This window comes from Andrographis paniculata, unplaced genomic scaffold (genome assembly GCF_009805555.1).
Source record: "Andrographis paniculata isolate CXL003 unplaced genomic scaffold, ASM980555v1 Contig60END, whole genome shotgun sequence".
NCBI classification, from domain to species: Eukaryota; Viridiplantae; Streptophyta; class Magnoliopsida; order Lamiales; family Acanthaceae; genus Andrographis; species Andrographis paniculata.
Genome location: NW_026137596.1, coordinates 3,434,959 through 3,452,218, shown reverse-complemented (window position 1 = coordinate 3,452,218; position 17,260 = coordinate 3,434,959). Strand labels below are relative to the sequence as shown.

Here is a 17,260-nt window from a genome sequence, read left to right as displayed (position 1 = left end):
TTACGTTTTGATATCATAATTAATATTCAAATATCAATAAAAAAAATACTCATATACTTTCTGCTAAATCAAAAAAATATTAAAGTGTCATCTAAAAACGTTGAGTGAACACACCGGTAATGTTTTTGTTTATTATTTTATTTTAATTTTTTTATATAAAAAATTATGATAAATTGTATCGATAATATAATAATAGTATATTAATATTATTTTTATTGAAGTAATAAAATATATAATTTATACATATTTGATATAATATTAATGTAAAAATTACTCATTAAATAAAATTATAGTATTTCCTCAGTCACTCCAATTATATAATTTTTATTTTGAATTCTCCAATTACAAGATAAAATGGTAAATTGTTTTTTGAGTCTTGTATCTAACTTTTTTTTATCATTTTAGGACTTTAAGTGAATTTTGTCCGAAAATAGTCCTGTAAGTAAAAATTTTTCGCTAAAATGGTCCTCCGGTGCCGGATTCGCCACGCTGTTAGCCATTGCTGACGTGGCTAACATGTCATTACCACGTAGATGTCACGTCGAAGGACTATTTTAGCGAAAATTTTTTACATACAAGACTATTTTGAGACAAAATTTATTTAAATATTTTAAAATTGATAAAGGATATAATATACGAGATTAAAAAAATTGTTTACCAAAATATTTTTTAAAAAAAACAAATAATTCACGTGGCATCTACGTGGCAATGACATGTCATCCGCGTCAACGCCACGTCGGCAACGCCAGACCAGCGTAGCGATGCCGGCACCGAAGGACCATTTTAGCAAAAAAATATTTTACTTATAAAACTATTTTAAGACATGGTCCATTTATAATTCTAAAATAATAAAGGGTGTCAAATATGAAACTAAAAAAAATAGTTTACCATTTTTGGAATACTCTACTTATTTTCAACAAATGTCCATACTTTACTTTCACATCATTATTTTACACCAAAAAATTGTAGTCAATTATTTTTTTACAACTTTTAATTACCCATTTCTAATTAAAATAATATTATTATTTAAATTTTGTGTAAAAAATAAATATATTACATTTTCGGCCTGCCCGAACAGGCCTACTACTCAAAATTAATGGGTTCGGGTCAAACAGTATTGGATCGGTCTGATCATATGAGCATACCTTGATTGTACTATTTTAGTGTTTAGAAATATTTAAAAGTTTTATTAATAATTATATAAAACTGTATGAGTGTAATTAAAATGTTTATTTTATTGTTCTTTAAACTTGGTATGAAAAAAATATTTTTATTAAACGTCGTACATGTATAAAAAATAAAAATTATACATATATTTAATTTTTATTTTTATTTTTTATTTATTTTGATGACAAAATATATTTTAAATATTAGTAAAATTTCTTTTTTTCTTTTGACCGCATATGAGATAACCGTCGCGTGAAATTTTTAATTTATATGTTATACTTGAATTAAAATTTAAAATTATATATGAGATACGAAATTTAAACTCGAGTATATAAATTTTTTAATTATCGTAAAATTATTATATATAGTTTATAGTTATAGAATTTTAAAATGAATTGTAAAGTACAAATAATTTAATATTAGATTGTAATTTAATTGTTAATTAATACTCCTATATTATACTTAAATTGAAATTTTAAAATATAAATAATTAAATTTAAAATATATATTTTTTATACTTAATTTAAAATCTTAAAATATAATTAATAAAATTTAAAATAAATAATTTTTTTATAGAAAATGCAATTATATCTTTGTTTATTCTTTTTAACAATTTAAAATCACTTTCAATTATATTACATTCAAATAATATTTTTTTAAAAACAGTTACTGTATAATAATTCATCAAAATACAAAATCGAACAATTTCTGGTTTTTACTTCTATTTCCATTTGTTGGTAAGTTAATTCAAATGTAAGGATGTCAAATGGGGCGGGTTCGGGTCTAAAAAATTTAGTTCAGGGCGGGTTCGGGTCTAAAAAATTTAGTTCAGGGCGGGTTATGGATTTTGAGTTTTAGACCCGTCCCACCCCGAATCCAAACCCGAACCTGGATTTTTTAATAATTATTATAATTTACTTATATTTTTATACAATATAAATTTATTATTTATTTATTTAAAAAAAATAAATAAAAATAGAATTTTAATTCTAAATTAAATTTATCTCGCATTCGTTTCTCTTACAAATTCTCTTTATAGTCAGGATTGCTGCTGACCGCCATCATTACCGATTATCGTCAATACTTGATTTTTCTTATTTTTAAAACTATAATTTTTTTCAACTTTGACGTATACTTCTTTTAGTATTAAATTTTTTTTTAAAAAAAATTATTTTATTCTTTTTTTAACAAAAAAAAAAAAAAGGAAAAACGAGTTTGTTGGGTTGGCCGTGAAACGGGTCCTAGAGTTGGGTTAAATCGGGGCGGGGCGGATCTTAAGCCCTAATATTTTCTAGCCAGACGGATCTCAGGGCGTGCAAAATCTGTTCCGAGTCCGCCCCATTAACATATATATTCAAATGGGCTTTTAGATTACCCCATCAATTATTAATTAATTCATATTATTATTATTATTATTATCCATAAATATTATTAAAAATATATTATATATATACACATTAATACTATATATAAATATTTTATTTGTTTATACAAATTCAACAATTTATGGCAAAATAAATTTTGTTTAGATTAAAAAAAATAAATTTATCCAAAAACACAATGAACACACTCACAATTGTTTATATAAAATATTATATCTAATAATTATTTTATTTTAAATAAAAACAATAGTATTAATAATTTGATAATAGGTTGAGAGAGGGGGGATGAATGCACAATAGAGGATATTGTTTTAAATAGCTTGCTGAAAATTGTTCTTGAACGCACATGGCCCACATCAATATTCTCGAAGTTTTTATATTAATTAATAAAAATTAGTATTACCTTTTTCTTTTCTTTTTTTAATATTACATTTATATACTTTATGTTATTAAATATTAAATTATTATTTTAGAAAAATAAATAAATAAAACTTTCAAAAGATTGTGATCACTAAATCAAAAAATTTACATATGCATTTCAAATCTACTTACAAAAATTATCAATGCAAGATCAAATATTATTTCTAAATTATCAAAAAAAAAAATTTATGTTTGACATAAAAAATAAAAAAAAAAAATCAAATTAAAAGTAATAAGCAAACACACCCTTAAAAAAAATAAATAAATAAATTCTATAAAAAGAGCCATAATAATAATAATAATAATTGGCTGATGCGGTAATTATACAAGTTTTGGAGCATCTTCTACATTTATACTATAATTTCAATTTAATATTTTATTTTTTAAATAACCTCCCTATTTACATTTTTATTATTATGACAAATATCTTTAAATTTATTTATATTAAATTAAAATACAAGAGAAAATTCTTTATGTAAGAAAATTGCTTATCAGTTGTAATTTTAATATAATATATATATTTTTTAAACTCCACATTAAAGTAATTAAATATATATATATATATCTTTCTAAGTATATGGGAAGAGTATTAAATAGATATTTATATCATAAAATTAAAATAATCAAACCCATTATTTAACAACAAATACTGATATTGATACTATATCGGATGCAGAATGATCTTCTCATTTGAAAAGTTCGAATTATTAAAAAAATATAATTATTAATTATTTAATCCGTAAGCGGAAATTCCCAACGAAAATGTTTTTTAGTTTTAAATAGCATTTCCTCCATCAATATTCATTCATCAACATCCTACAATTTTTCCTAACTCTATATGTGCCACCTAGAACATCACTAAGCAATAGAAAAGACTCGTGGACATTCGTGTCGGGTTGAATACTTTGAACAGGTTAAATTGTTCAATCCTAACTCGACTCATTTATTATCATTTCGGGTTCGAATTGACTTGTGTTGACCCGTATACATAACTAAGACAAAATTCTTGATTCAAATTAAATTATTTTTTGTCGTATTATCGTGTTATGTTAGTTTTTATTAGTTTGAGCGTAAATTAGGTTGAATTATCTAAAATTGAACTTAATTTAAATTAATTTATGAGAAAATTATAAAATTATGATTATTTTACATATATAATAAATATATCAATCAATATTAATATATTATAATCGGGTTGTCGTGTCGGGTTCGAATTGAGAGCCTCAACTCTAACTCAACTCGTTTATTATCGTGTTGGGTTCGTGTCAGCCCGTATACATAATCGAATTAAAATCTTTTACCAAAACCCAATTATTTTGCATCGGATAATCGTGTCAGGTCAGTTTTTGTCGATCGTAATCATGATGTCTGTGGTTGAAGTGTTACATAAAGTAAGACCCTTCTTCAATTAGATATGTAAAATAATTTTCCAATTTTGATTCATTATTGATATATGTATGGCCCAAATATTGAGAGTTTTCACTGCTTTGAACCAACATATAGATTTGTCTATCTGAAATAAATTTGTCGGCCTAATGCGACATGCATCATAATAGAATATTGATTGGTGTATATTCAACTTTGAATTTTTTTTATTTTTTAGTTTTTATTTTATTTTATTTTATTTTATTTACTAAATCAGAATAATCGTACATTCCATAATATAAATGAGTAAAATATAGGAGACATAATATAATTTATATTTCCACGATCTTCAATAATATTTGCTACCATAATATACAAATACATTTATTTGATTCTATCATTATATTTAAATAGAAGATAAAAATATGGGCTTCAATAGTTATTACTGTTGGAAAAAATTAATCCGACCTGAATCTGATCCGAAATAATTGAGTTTGGTTAACATTTTTGATCCAATTAATAATTAGATCAAACTCGTTTAATCCATTTAATTAACTGAGTCAGATTTAGGTCCAAAATTTCTACTTGAAAACAACCGGTCAAACTTATTTAATTAATATTATTTGAAATTGAAATTTTTATTTTTTAGATTTTACCGATTCAATTCAAATATTCATGGTCAATTTATAGAAAAATAAAATAAAATTTAAGCTACAATGCTACAAAATTAGGATTAAACAAAACATTAAGTTGGGTACGTTACGTAGTATTTGTTAATTCGACTTTTGAATATCGGTTACATAATATGAATAAATAATTTTTGCTCTAATATGTATGCATATACTATGCATTTGAAAATCTTATTAGTAGAAATTGTAATTTTATAATTTTTAAAATTCTAGACTTAACCAAGTTATACAGGCCATATTCTCCAATTAATAAAAAATCATGTTAAGGTTGCAAATATCAACCAATTTTATTAAATAGGTCAGGTTCACATAAAAAAATTTCTAACCCATTATAGCTAGACCTAGCAATGGGTCGAGTCGTATCGGGTTGAATACTTTAAATGGGTTAAATCGCTTAACCCTAACCCGGCTCGTTTATTATTGTGTCGGGTTCGTGTTGACCCGTTTATTATCGTGTCGGGTTTGTGTTGGATTCGTGTTGACCCGTATACGTAATTAGGTCAAATTCTTTGATTTGAATCCAATTATTTTTGTAGAATTTTCGTGTTATGTTAGTTTTTGTCTGCTCTAATTTAATGTATATAGTGAATTAGTTTAGATTATTTAAAATTGAACTTAATTTAAATTAATACGTGGATTAATTATCAAATTAGAATTATTTTACATATATAATAAATATATAAATTAATATTGATATATTATAATCGGGTTGTCGGGTCGGGTTCGAGTTGAGAGTCTCAACTCTAATCCGACCCGTTTATTATTGTGTTTGATTCATGTCAACTCGTATACATAATCGAGTCAAAATTTTTGTTCCAAATCCAATTATTTCGTATCGGATTATTGTATCGAGTCAGTTTTTACCGACTCTAAATTTATAACTGACCGTAACCCGATTCGTTTGTCAGCGGTAATACTAATAGAGAAGTTTTTAAAGGATAGACATAAATAGAAGATAGAACTTTGCAATGGTTGTGTGAATAAAGGGATGGTAGAACCACCATCTATATTATACACACAATTTTGTTGGCTGAAATTGGCACTTTGTATGACGATTTTTGTCACATAAACAAAAATGGTCGCACCTTAGATCATCTTCTGCCAAATCGCTAAACATGGTACCCAAGCACTACCATGTTGGCATGGGAGTTGCCATGTCGGAAAATATCGCCACATTGTATGACAATTTTGACTAACATACCAACAACGGATGCCATGTTGGCAGATACGCTTAAGAACAACTACAATAATCACACAAAAAAAACTTCAATATGTGTCCAAATTTAAAATAAGGAAAACGGCAAAAAAAAAAAAAAAATTGTTCTGTATGTAAGTCTAATTATTATTTTTGAATATATATATATTTTTTTTTACTTTCATAATTTAGGATATTATATGTACTCCGTGCATTATATTTGTTTTTCGGTGTCGAAAAAATACACGTGACCGTCATGTGCCCCTTCGTGGCATAGCCGACGCACATACATGGACGCCGTTATTGTGTTGTTTTGGTCGTCGGACATGTGATGTAAACTTATTGTTTTTTTACTTTCGCAATTTAAGACATTATGTGTATTTCGAGTATTATTTTGTCATTCGGTGCCGAAAAAATAATTTGTTCTAAGTTTTTTTTTTTTTTTTTTCAAATTAGTCCAATTGGTTATTTGTAATTTAGTCCAATTGAGTCAAATTAAAATTTAAAAAAATATATATAATTTTATTTTTTAAAACACGTCACCTATCTAATGACCCTAGAACAAATTACTTTTTTTTGGAACCAATGGTCAAAAATAATAATTAAAATACACATAATATCCTAAATTGCGAAAAAAAAAAAAAAAAAAGCTGGGCGACAAAACAGCAACAGCAACATCTACTATGCGCGGGTCATGCCACAAAGGCATATGTGACGGTCATGTGCATATTTTCCATATCGAAAGATAAAAATAATATCTGAAATATACATAATATCTCAAATTGCAAAATAAAGAAAAATATTCGAAAATGATAATAATTTTGTATACATATGTAGTACTTTTTGCAATTTTCCCTTTTAAATTGATCAAAATAAAAATAGTACAATAGTAAATAAAATAATTAATAGTATATTTTTAAAAAATAAAACGAAAATAAGAACGAATGCATCGACGGTGCCTCGACTACACGCTCTGAATTGTATGTATTTTTTATCTAGAAGCCATCTAAAAGGCACCTACTGGCTACTGTATATGCTCTAATCTCCACGATACGTGTATTAACAATATATATATATATATTTTCTTAAAGTAATTTTAGTAATAATAGTAAAATAATTGAGCCCATCATTTGATGCCACCTACCATTTTCTAACGTAATATTTTAAATAAATTTATATATTTAATACGATTTTAAAAAAATAAAAAGAAAAATAATTTTCCCGAGCCCCAACCCAAAAAACTGACTTTATACATTTATGCCTGCTCCATTTGGAGATATTTCGTGTTCGTCCCTCCGTACTCCATCCCCAAATCTCAAAATCAAATCATCCATGGCCGCCGACGATACCGACGCTGCTCCACGATACCACACCAGAATCACATGCCTCGTGCTGCTCTCCTGCCTCATGGCGGCCACCGGCGGCCTCCTCTTCGGCTACGACACCGGCGTCACTGGTTGGTTAATTTCTGATTAATTTCCCCCAAATTTAGAAACCGGATTAGGGCTACGAATTGGTCGAGCGATTGGTAGAATTATGAACTGGCGTTTTGTATTTCTGTTGTGTGTGAAGGTGGAGTGACGTCAATGGACGCTTTTCTGAAGAAATTCTTCCCGACGATTTACGCGAGGATGGAAGAGGAATCGGATACCACCAGCAACTACTGCAAATTCGATAGCTTCCTTCTGACGTCCTTCACGGCGTCGATATACGTGTCCGGATTTGTGGCCTCTTTTGTGGCTTCACGCGTGACGCCGATGTACGGGCGGAAGGCGTCGATCCTGGTCGGCGGAATCGCCTTCGTCGCCGGAGCTGTACTTGGAGGAGCCGCCGAGAATATGTTTATGCTGCTTTCCGGTCGGCTCCTGCTCGGCGTCGGAATCGGCTTTGCCAATCAGGTTAGTCCAACAGTGGGTGAGCTTAAATTTTGATTTTGAGACTTAAAAATTAATAGGATAAGATCATTTATTTATTTATTTATTTACGGGAGTAACACAACAAAATTGAAATTAAAATTTAATTAAACAAAATGTAAGTATTTGTTGGTGTTTTTTAATTATGTGTTTTTTCAGGTTTTGTTTGAAAAATATTGTTTTGAATTTTATATTAAAATAATACTCCATCCGTCCATTAAAATTAGCACATTTAGGTCTGGCAAAAATTTAAAAAAAATTAATAATTTATTGAAAAAGTCATAAGTAATTGAAGGTATTTTTGAAAAATTAGTTATGATCGTAATAAAATTAATAATATTTGTTATAAATAAGTGTTGAATGTAGGATAATAATTTAATGTTGATTTTGTCAAAATTAGTAATGAGATTAATTTAACGGACAGACTGAAAAGAAAAGTGATAATAAATTTGGCGAACGGATGGGGTATATGATAAAATATTTTGTAAGTGAAAAACAAAAATTGTACTACTTCCGTTCGATTATAAGAGTCTCATTTTTTGTTTGGGTATTAATTATTGAATATTAATTATTATATCAAAATATAGTGCAAATTAAGAAAAAAATTATAAAATACTTCAATTAGTGTCTTATATATTAATAGAATGATATTTGCAAAAAAATAAAAAAATAATTACAAATATAATAATATTTTCAACATTAATTACGGTAAATGTGAACTTAAAGTGTGAGAGTATGATTTTTTTAGAAAAAAACAGAATTTAATTTTTGGGAAAACTTAGAATAGAAATTCTTCTGGTTAAGTTTGAAAAAATTTGGTTTAATTTTAATATTAAAAAAACAGTGTTAGATAATAAAATTTAGAAAAATTAATAATAATAATAATAATAATAATAAAATAGATCCAATATTGTATATATTTTTATTTAATAGTAGTAGTATTATTTATTGTGAGGAAAAACAATAGAAAAAATGCAAGAAATTAACAATTCGTCGTATCAGTATATATTGTTTTAAAATTGATTTATGATATATTAAAAAGTACACAGACGAAGTAATAAATAAATAAAAGTATACAATCTTTCCTTGTTTTAATAATGTATCGTATAGATTTTGCAGTAAATTAATAAATAATGTTCTCTTTGTCTATTTAATAAGATTATGTTTATATTTTACACATCATTGTTTTTAATATGCATAAATTTTTATACAAATATAACTATATTTGTATTATAAAATATTAATAGATGTATTTTTGTATTTTTCTTTAATTATATTACGTATTGATATAATAATTAATATTTACAAATTAATATGTCAAAAAGCAAATATAAATTTTTTAAGTGGACGAAAAAATTAATATTCTATTAGGTAATTGAAGTGTGTAAAATGAATTTGATATTTTTATCTTTTGTATTTATGTACATGCTGAGATAATATATTTGTAATTTATGTAAAAATTAAAAATATTTTAATATTAATATGTCATTATTTTTACAATATTAAAAAAATTCTCTTTAGATATGGTATAAAAAAATAATAAAAAGTAACATAATAAAAATTTAAGAGATGTTATGATGGTGATAGGTGAAAATCAATTATTGATGTGATTTAGTTTTAGATAAAATATTGTATTTTTTTATTAGAAAAGGCGACAGATGAATAATATTAATTTTTGTTTGAAATATTAAAAGAATAAACATAGTTTGATAGTAGTATATATTGAATTTATTATTATTATTTTATGATATTAGAATTCTCAGTCGCTATTCTTTCGATGAATTTTGGATAAATTTACAATCGAATTTAATCATATTAAACAAATCATGTATAAAATCGAAAAAGTTTGGACTTTGCTACCATTATATTACACTAATACAAATTTTGTTTTCTTACTTTATATTGCTGTGCTACCTGCTTGTATTCAAACTGTTGTCACACCAGTTGAATATTTTTTATCAGCCTATTATTTTCAAAAATAATATTAAACATATTTTTATATAAAATATAATATTAAAAACTATTTTGATTTATAAATATAAAAATAAGTAAATATTTTTGGGGAACAGATTATATTAGCATAAATTTCTCCTTTTTTATAGTTTCTAAATTATTTTTCAATTTTCTGAGTAACATAACACCACTATTTTACAGTTTTCTCTTTACTTTTTTATTTTTGATTCCTCTATGTATGTTTGGCAGTCAGTTCCGCTGTACCTCTCAGAAATGGCGCCACCAAAATACAGAGGCGCTTTAAACATAAGCTTCCAAGTCTTCGTATCTTTCGGCTGCGGCGTAGCCTTCTTGATCAACTGCGCCACCGTCACCGCCGCCGGAGACTGGGGGTGGCGGATATCGCTCGCCACCGCCACATTCCCGGCCCTAATCCTAGCCGTCGGAGCGATATTCCTGCCGGAGACGCCGAACAGCCTAATCCACCGCGGCCGCGACATTGACGAAGTCGAAACGCTACTACGAAAAATCCGCGGCGCCGACGACGTCCGGGCGGAATTATCCGATCTCGTTGCGGCCAGCCGGAACGCCGCCGCCGTGAAACGGCCGTTCAAGAGAATACTCGAGCGGCGATACCGTCCGCACCTCGTGATGTCGGTGGCGATCCCGTTTTTCCAGCAGATGACGGGGATCAACGTGATCACGTTCTACGCGCCGATTCTCTTCCGCACGATCGGGTACGGCGAGAGCGCCGCGCTGGTCGCGACGGTCATGATCTCGGTGATCGGGACGAGCATGACCGCGCTGTCGTGCCTGATCGTCGACCGGCTGGGGCGGCGGACGATATTCCACATCGGCGGCATTACGATGCTCGTCACGCAGGTCGCGATCGGGGCGATCATGGCAGCCGAGTTAGGGGACTACGGCGAGCCGAGCCGGGGCTCGACGACGGTTATTCTCGTCTTGATTTACGCGTACGTCGCGAGCTTCGGGTTCTCGTGGGGCCCGCTCGGGTGGCTCGTGTCGAGCGAGATTTACCCGCTCGAGATTCGGTCGGCGGCGCAGAGCATATCGGTCGGTACGAATTTCTTCATGAGCTTCGTCGTCGGGCAGACGTTTCTCGCGATGTTGTGCCGGCTTAAGGCGGCGACGTTCTTTTTTTACGGCGGGTGGGTGGCGGTGATGACGGTGTTCGTGTGGCAGCTGTTGCCGGAGACGAAGAATATTCCGATCGAGAAGATGAATGCGGTGTGGAAGAAACATAGTGTGTGGGGGAGGTTTGTGAACGATGGCGGCTGCGAGGAAAGCAGCGAAGAAGACGGCCGTATTGAAGAGCCGCTTCTTCGCTAAAAGATGGTAGAGTTATATATACCCTACCACGAATACAAGATTTGTAATTTGATATAAATGTATTTAGAATCGATTTATGTGTGTATAATTAGTATATTGTTAATAATGGAATTAGAGGTTATTAAATAAAATTGATAAGTTCAAATTGATTAATATAAATATTTGTTGTTATTATTGTAATAATTAAAAGAAAAAAAAAGAAGTCACAAATAATCAGACAAGTAATTCATTTAATACCATCGTGTTTAATCCGACTCAACTGTCCGATCAGCATTGATAATCGCGATATTAGTATAGTCTTTTCAAATTACAACATGTTAGATAGTTTTTTAAGTTTTTTTTTTTTTTTTTTTTTTTTAAGATTAATTTTGATAAAAAAATTTGAATGGGACCAAAAATAAAAAATTTAAATTTGAATGCGGCTACAAATTATTTTTGCTCTTTCGTTTGGGCTATTTCCGTTACAAGATTCAGATACATTCTCATGATTTAAGTTTTTATTTAGATATTTTTTCATTTGGGCTATTTATGTATTTTTGTAATGTCAAAATAGAGTAGGTAAAAAATAAATTAATAGATTATACACCCTTCATTTCAACTCATTTTTATATTTTAGGTGAAGTGTATTAGTAAAAATAATTATAAATTAAAATTAAGTTAACTAAATAATTTAATGAAAAATAAAAAATATAAATTATAAATTTTTAAAATTTAATTAAAATGTATAATTATATATATATTTTTTAAAAAGACAATTTATATGGAATGGAGGGATATGAAAAGAATGAAAAAATAAAATGAAAGAGAGGGAGTAATAAATTTATTAAATAGTTCAAAAAAAATGAGATAAAAAAAAAATATGACAATTTATTTTATTACTATTTGTTAAAGTGAGATTGAAAGTAATAAAATTGTAGATTGAAAGTTGGTTATTAAATAAATTATGCATAATTTTAGTAAATAATAAAAAAAAAAAAATGAATAGTGACATCATTATCTCGGGCGAAAAAATTAGTATTTTCATGTAATCTTTTTTTAAAAAAAAAATACTATATTTTTATTGAAATGTGTCCTTAATAAATAATACTCTGATTAATTTTAATTTAGAATTAAAAAATACAAAATTATTATTTTCTCTGTCTCGGCTATAGTGTCTCATTTACTCTAGACACAACAATTTAAGATGAGTATAATTAATAAATAATTAATAATTTATTAGTTAAAATAATTATTGTATAATAAAAATAATTTTAAATTAAAATTAATATAACTAATTAATGTAATTAGAATTTTAAAAATTATAAATTATAAATTTTAAAATAAAATTAAAACGTATAATTATTTTTTAAAAAAAAAATAAAAATAACATAATAAATGAGACGTAAGAAATATTATTATATCTCATGCATTGCCCAAATAATATATTACTCCCTCCGTCCCGTTGCAAGGTTGCCATTGATTTTTTGCATTTTGATCTTTGGATATTAATTATTATATTAAGACGTAGTACAAAACGAGAAAAAAAAAACAATAATATGTTTATTAGTCTCTTATAATACCAATACAATAACACTTTTACGGTAAATTATTCAAATATAAAAATATTTGTAATGTCAAATATAATGACGCAAAAAGAAAATGACAACTTTACTTCGGGACAGAGTATCATACGTCAATATAAAAATATAGTACTATATATAAATAGAACAACGTGGAGCCTCATTAGTCACTACTGTACATTTAATTATTTTAATTATAAAAACAATGACTGCAAAGTTTTATTTTAAAAAATAAAGTTGTCTAATAATAATTAAATAAATAGTGTGGGGTATTAACTACTACTTATAGTAAACAATAATTAATAAAATAGTACCTCCGTCCTAGATACCGTGTATATTATATTATACATAAGGTATTTTAGGAGGAGTATAATTAGTAGATAATTAAGAATGTATTAATAAAAATAATTATCCTATAATATAAATAATTATAAATTAAGATTAAGATAACTAATTAATTTAATTAAAATTTAAAAATTTAAAATGAGATTAAAGTGTATAATCATTTTCCAAAAAATGAAAGTAACATAGTACGTGAGACGGACAGAAACGACAACGTGGAGATGATATTTAGGACGGAGAGAATAATATTTAACATAATCAATAAATGCACCATTAATAAATAATTAATATATGTAATATTGCCAGAGTAAAACAGATTTAATCACTTATTTAGATCTGTTGTCTGACAATCAGAAAATTCATATCTAAATTAAAAATACTTTGGAATGACAATTTATGATCTCTAAAAATAATTTGCCATTTCAGAGAAATATATATATAATATTATTTTTTATAAAATTATTAAAAAATATTTATTTTAATTTTAATTTTTTAATACATCACTTTAAATTTTTAAAAATAAATTTCCGTCAAGTAGCGCTTATTTGACGGATACATGTCATTCGGCATGCCACACTTGCATCTTCGGCATCGTAGGACCCAATATGTTAAAAAAAAATTATTTAGAGTGTGTTTGTTTGGGGGTTTAGATTTTGAATTGAAATTTGAATAGTTGTATGATGTGATATAAATAAGTGTTTGATGTGATATTTTGAATATAAAATTAATTTTTAGTAAAACATAAAAAAATAAAAAATATGTATTTAATTTGATGTTTTTGGGGAAAAAATGAAATAAATAATGTATTTAAAATATAATCTTCCAAACAAACACACCCTAAACTGGACTATTTTAATACAGACTCAGTTACAAAATTAAAATTATAGAATAAAATTAATGATGAAACTACAAAAAATAATTTACCCTAAAACAATATAAGACAATATTAATAGATGGACATAAGAGTATAAAAATTAGGAAGTCAGACACATTTATGATATATATTTAAAATAAATGGGCAATAAATATTATGAAAAATATAGTATAGATTTAAATTTATTTCTTTGATAATTTTTTTCTTTTAACTCTCAAATTTTATATCTTTTATTATATATGTTATTCAATTTAATATTAATATTAATTTTTTAAAAAAATTTAGTATCATAAATTTTAATTTATAAATGTAGTTACAAAATATAATAACGTTATTATATTGCGTATTTCACACTTAAAAATATTTATTTTTTATTAGAGTAAAAATAATCATATAATAACACCGAAATATTTTAAATTTTTACATAAATTACAAATATACCATCAAATAAATAATTAAATTATACTCTTTTCGTCCGTTTCTAAGGTCTCATTTACCTTTTGTGATATTATACTTAACATTAAAAATATCCTTACATTTGTATAATTTTTTTTACAAATGTCCTTCTATTAGTATTATAAGACACTAATGAGAGTATTTCTTTTCAAATTTTTCTTAATTTGTATTACGTTTTTATATAACAATTAATATTCAAAGATCTAACACGTAAAAAGTAAATGAAATCCTTAGAGCCGGACGAAAGTAGTATATAAAGTATAAGAAGCAAAAATTCAAAACCATTTACATACTTTCACTGGTTAATAAAATATCATTATTTTTTGATCTACTACAAAAATTCAAAATGATTTATTGGAGTGGGATGGACATAGAGATGTTAAAAAAGCTGTGCCAGCTCGAGTATTGGTTGTTAACGATACATGCTCGGATCGACTCTTTATAAATTCAAACTAAAATAGTGATTCAAACTTGACCCGTTAAGATCAAATTCAAGTTTGAGCTCGGCTCCTAAAGGTTGAACTCGAGCTCAAATTTGAGTTTAATTTGAATTTTATACATATTTTATATATTTTTAATATCTAGATTAAATCTATCTAATTTTATTTATAATTTATTACGAAAAAATATTCAAAATTTACTAATAAATATAATTTTATATAAAATTTATATATATTATACTCCCCCGTCCCGAAACTATAGTTTTGGTTGTGTTGGGCACGAGGGTGAAAAGTATAGGTAAAAGACATTTTTGCCCTTGTGAGTGTATTAGTGTAAAAGGTACTGACAATTGTGTAATAATAATGAAATATTAAAGAGTAGTTATACAGTGATATGATTATAGAAATAAGACTATTATTTTGGGACGGACAAAAATAGTAAATAAGACTGTTGTATTGGGACGGAGGGAATATTAATATATAAATAACATAAATACATTATCACATACGAGCTCAATTAAATTATTTATGAACCGAGCTAAAGTTTATCTTTATAAACAAATCAAATTGAGCTATTAATGAGCCAATCAAAACTATTACTATTGAATCTCTACATAATTTTAATATATATATAATTCGGGCATGGTTCAGCTGATTTGATTGGATCAACGCATATCATATACGTGAGCAACATATATTTATATATATTTTAAACATATTTATAATATAATATATATTGTACTATATATAAATATATATTGATCATCTTATAACATATATTGATCCAATCAAATCAATACAAAATCAGCAACTATATAAATCTGTACTTAAAAATCAAATAAGTATCTTAGATTTAAATAAAAAGTTAAAGTCAAATTAAATCAAGTAAAAAAAAAAATATATATTTTTATATTAATATATTATTATTTTTATTAATATTTATATCTAACTTTCTAAGTAAATAATAAAAGTACTAATATTATTCTTTCAAATAAATAAAAGCACTAAAAAAGCATCAACCACGTGGAAAGTCTGAAATTGGTTTGTCACTATGCATTATGATTGAGCTGCTACAGAGTAATATTAAATTCCATTTAATCAGAACCGTACCATTTTTATAATAATACTTTTATTTAAAATTTCAAGGCTATGATTTAAATGTGACTATTATTAGTGGTGGACAAAAAAAATCGAACTGAACTGAACCGAATTGAATATTTGGTTGATCGAACAAATTCGATTCGAATACAAATATTGCATATTTGATATTTGCTCGATTTGGTTCGATTTCGATTTTGATATTTTTTAGATTTGATTAATCGAACTGAATATATTTATTTATTTATGTTATTATATTTTAAATTTTATATTAAAAATTATATTCGGTTCAATCACGGTTCGGATATTTGAAATATTTGTAAATAATTTGATTTAATTAGAATTTAAATTATTTTTTAAGATATTATTTTTTAATTTCAATTCAATTCGAATTATTTGCAAATATTGCAAATATTTTCAGTTAACCGAAAATTCGATTAACCGAAATTTTTGGTTCGGATACAGTTGAATATTTGTTCGATTCGATTCGAATATCAAATATCTGCATATTTGCAAATATCCAAACTGTGCCCACCCCTAACTATTATTACTCATATTTACTATCAATACCCAATTTTGGAGTGATATATTAGTAAATAATTAATAAATATAATTATATTACATATAAATTGTTATAAATTAAAATTCAATTTTAAAAAATAAAAAATAATTAAAATAATAATTTATTTTTTAAAATAAAAGAAGTCAGAAGAAAGGCAAATTAACACAAGAAGAAAGAGCATTCTAAAAGGTTGTTTTTTTTCTTTAAAGCAGAAAAAAGTGTAGACAGAACTTAACCACCACATTATATTATTTAAATATTTTAAAAATATTACTCTTTCCGTCTTTTAATAATTTATCTATTTATTTATTTTGATGTATCTCATAATAAAATATATATTTTTTTTTAGTAATTGTTGTAACTGTCTAACATTACAAATACCATTCCGATTTACAATATATTACACAAATGTCATAACCTTTGTATCATATAATACTAATAGGGTTAATTTAATCTTTTTACATTTATTTCTACTCTATCCCAATATAATACTAA

At 26.4% G+C, this 17,260-nt stretch overlaps 2 protein-coding genes across 2 annotated transcripts in view; one reads left to right on the top strand and one right to left on the bottom strand.

Moving 5' to 3' along the window:
* Window positions 1-17,260, bottom strand: part of LOC127259406 (hexose carrier protein HEX6-like) — a 48,436-nt gene that overhangs the window by 12,370 nt on the left and 18,806 nt on the right. The window lies entirely within an intron of this gene.
* Window positions 7,456-11,594, top strand: LOC127259404 (hexose carrier protein HEX6-like). The gene is made up of 3 exons (XM_051286722.1): window positions 7,456-7,674; window positions 7,791-8,116; window positions 10,334-11,594. Exons 1-3 carry the CDS (start codon window positions 7,476-7,478, stop codon window positions 11,432-11,434), a joined length of 1,626 nt encoding a protein of 541 aa, XP_051142679.1. The 5' UTR covers window positions 7,456-7,475; the 3' UTR covers window positions 11,435-11,594.

What these genes read in the sequence shown, in the direction of transcription:
- LOC127259404 (XM_051286722.1), top strand. Translation starts at nt 7,476, where the DNA reads ATGCCTGCTCCATTTGGAGATATTTCGTGTTCGTCCCTCCGTACTCCA. An exon ending in CTACGACACCGGCGTCACTG is followed by an intron (nt 7,675 to 7,790) that starts GTTGGTTAATTT and finishes TTGTGTGTGAAG; the next exon opens with GTGGAGTGACGTCAATGGAC. An exon ending in GAATCGGCTTTGCCAATCAG is followed by an intron (nt 8,117 to 10,333) that starts GTTAGTCCAACA and finishes TATGTTTGGCAG; the next exon opens with TCAGTTCCGCTGTACCTCTC.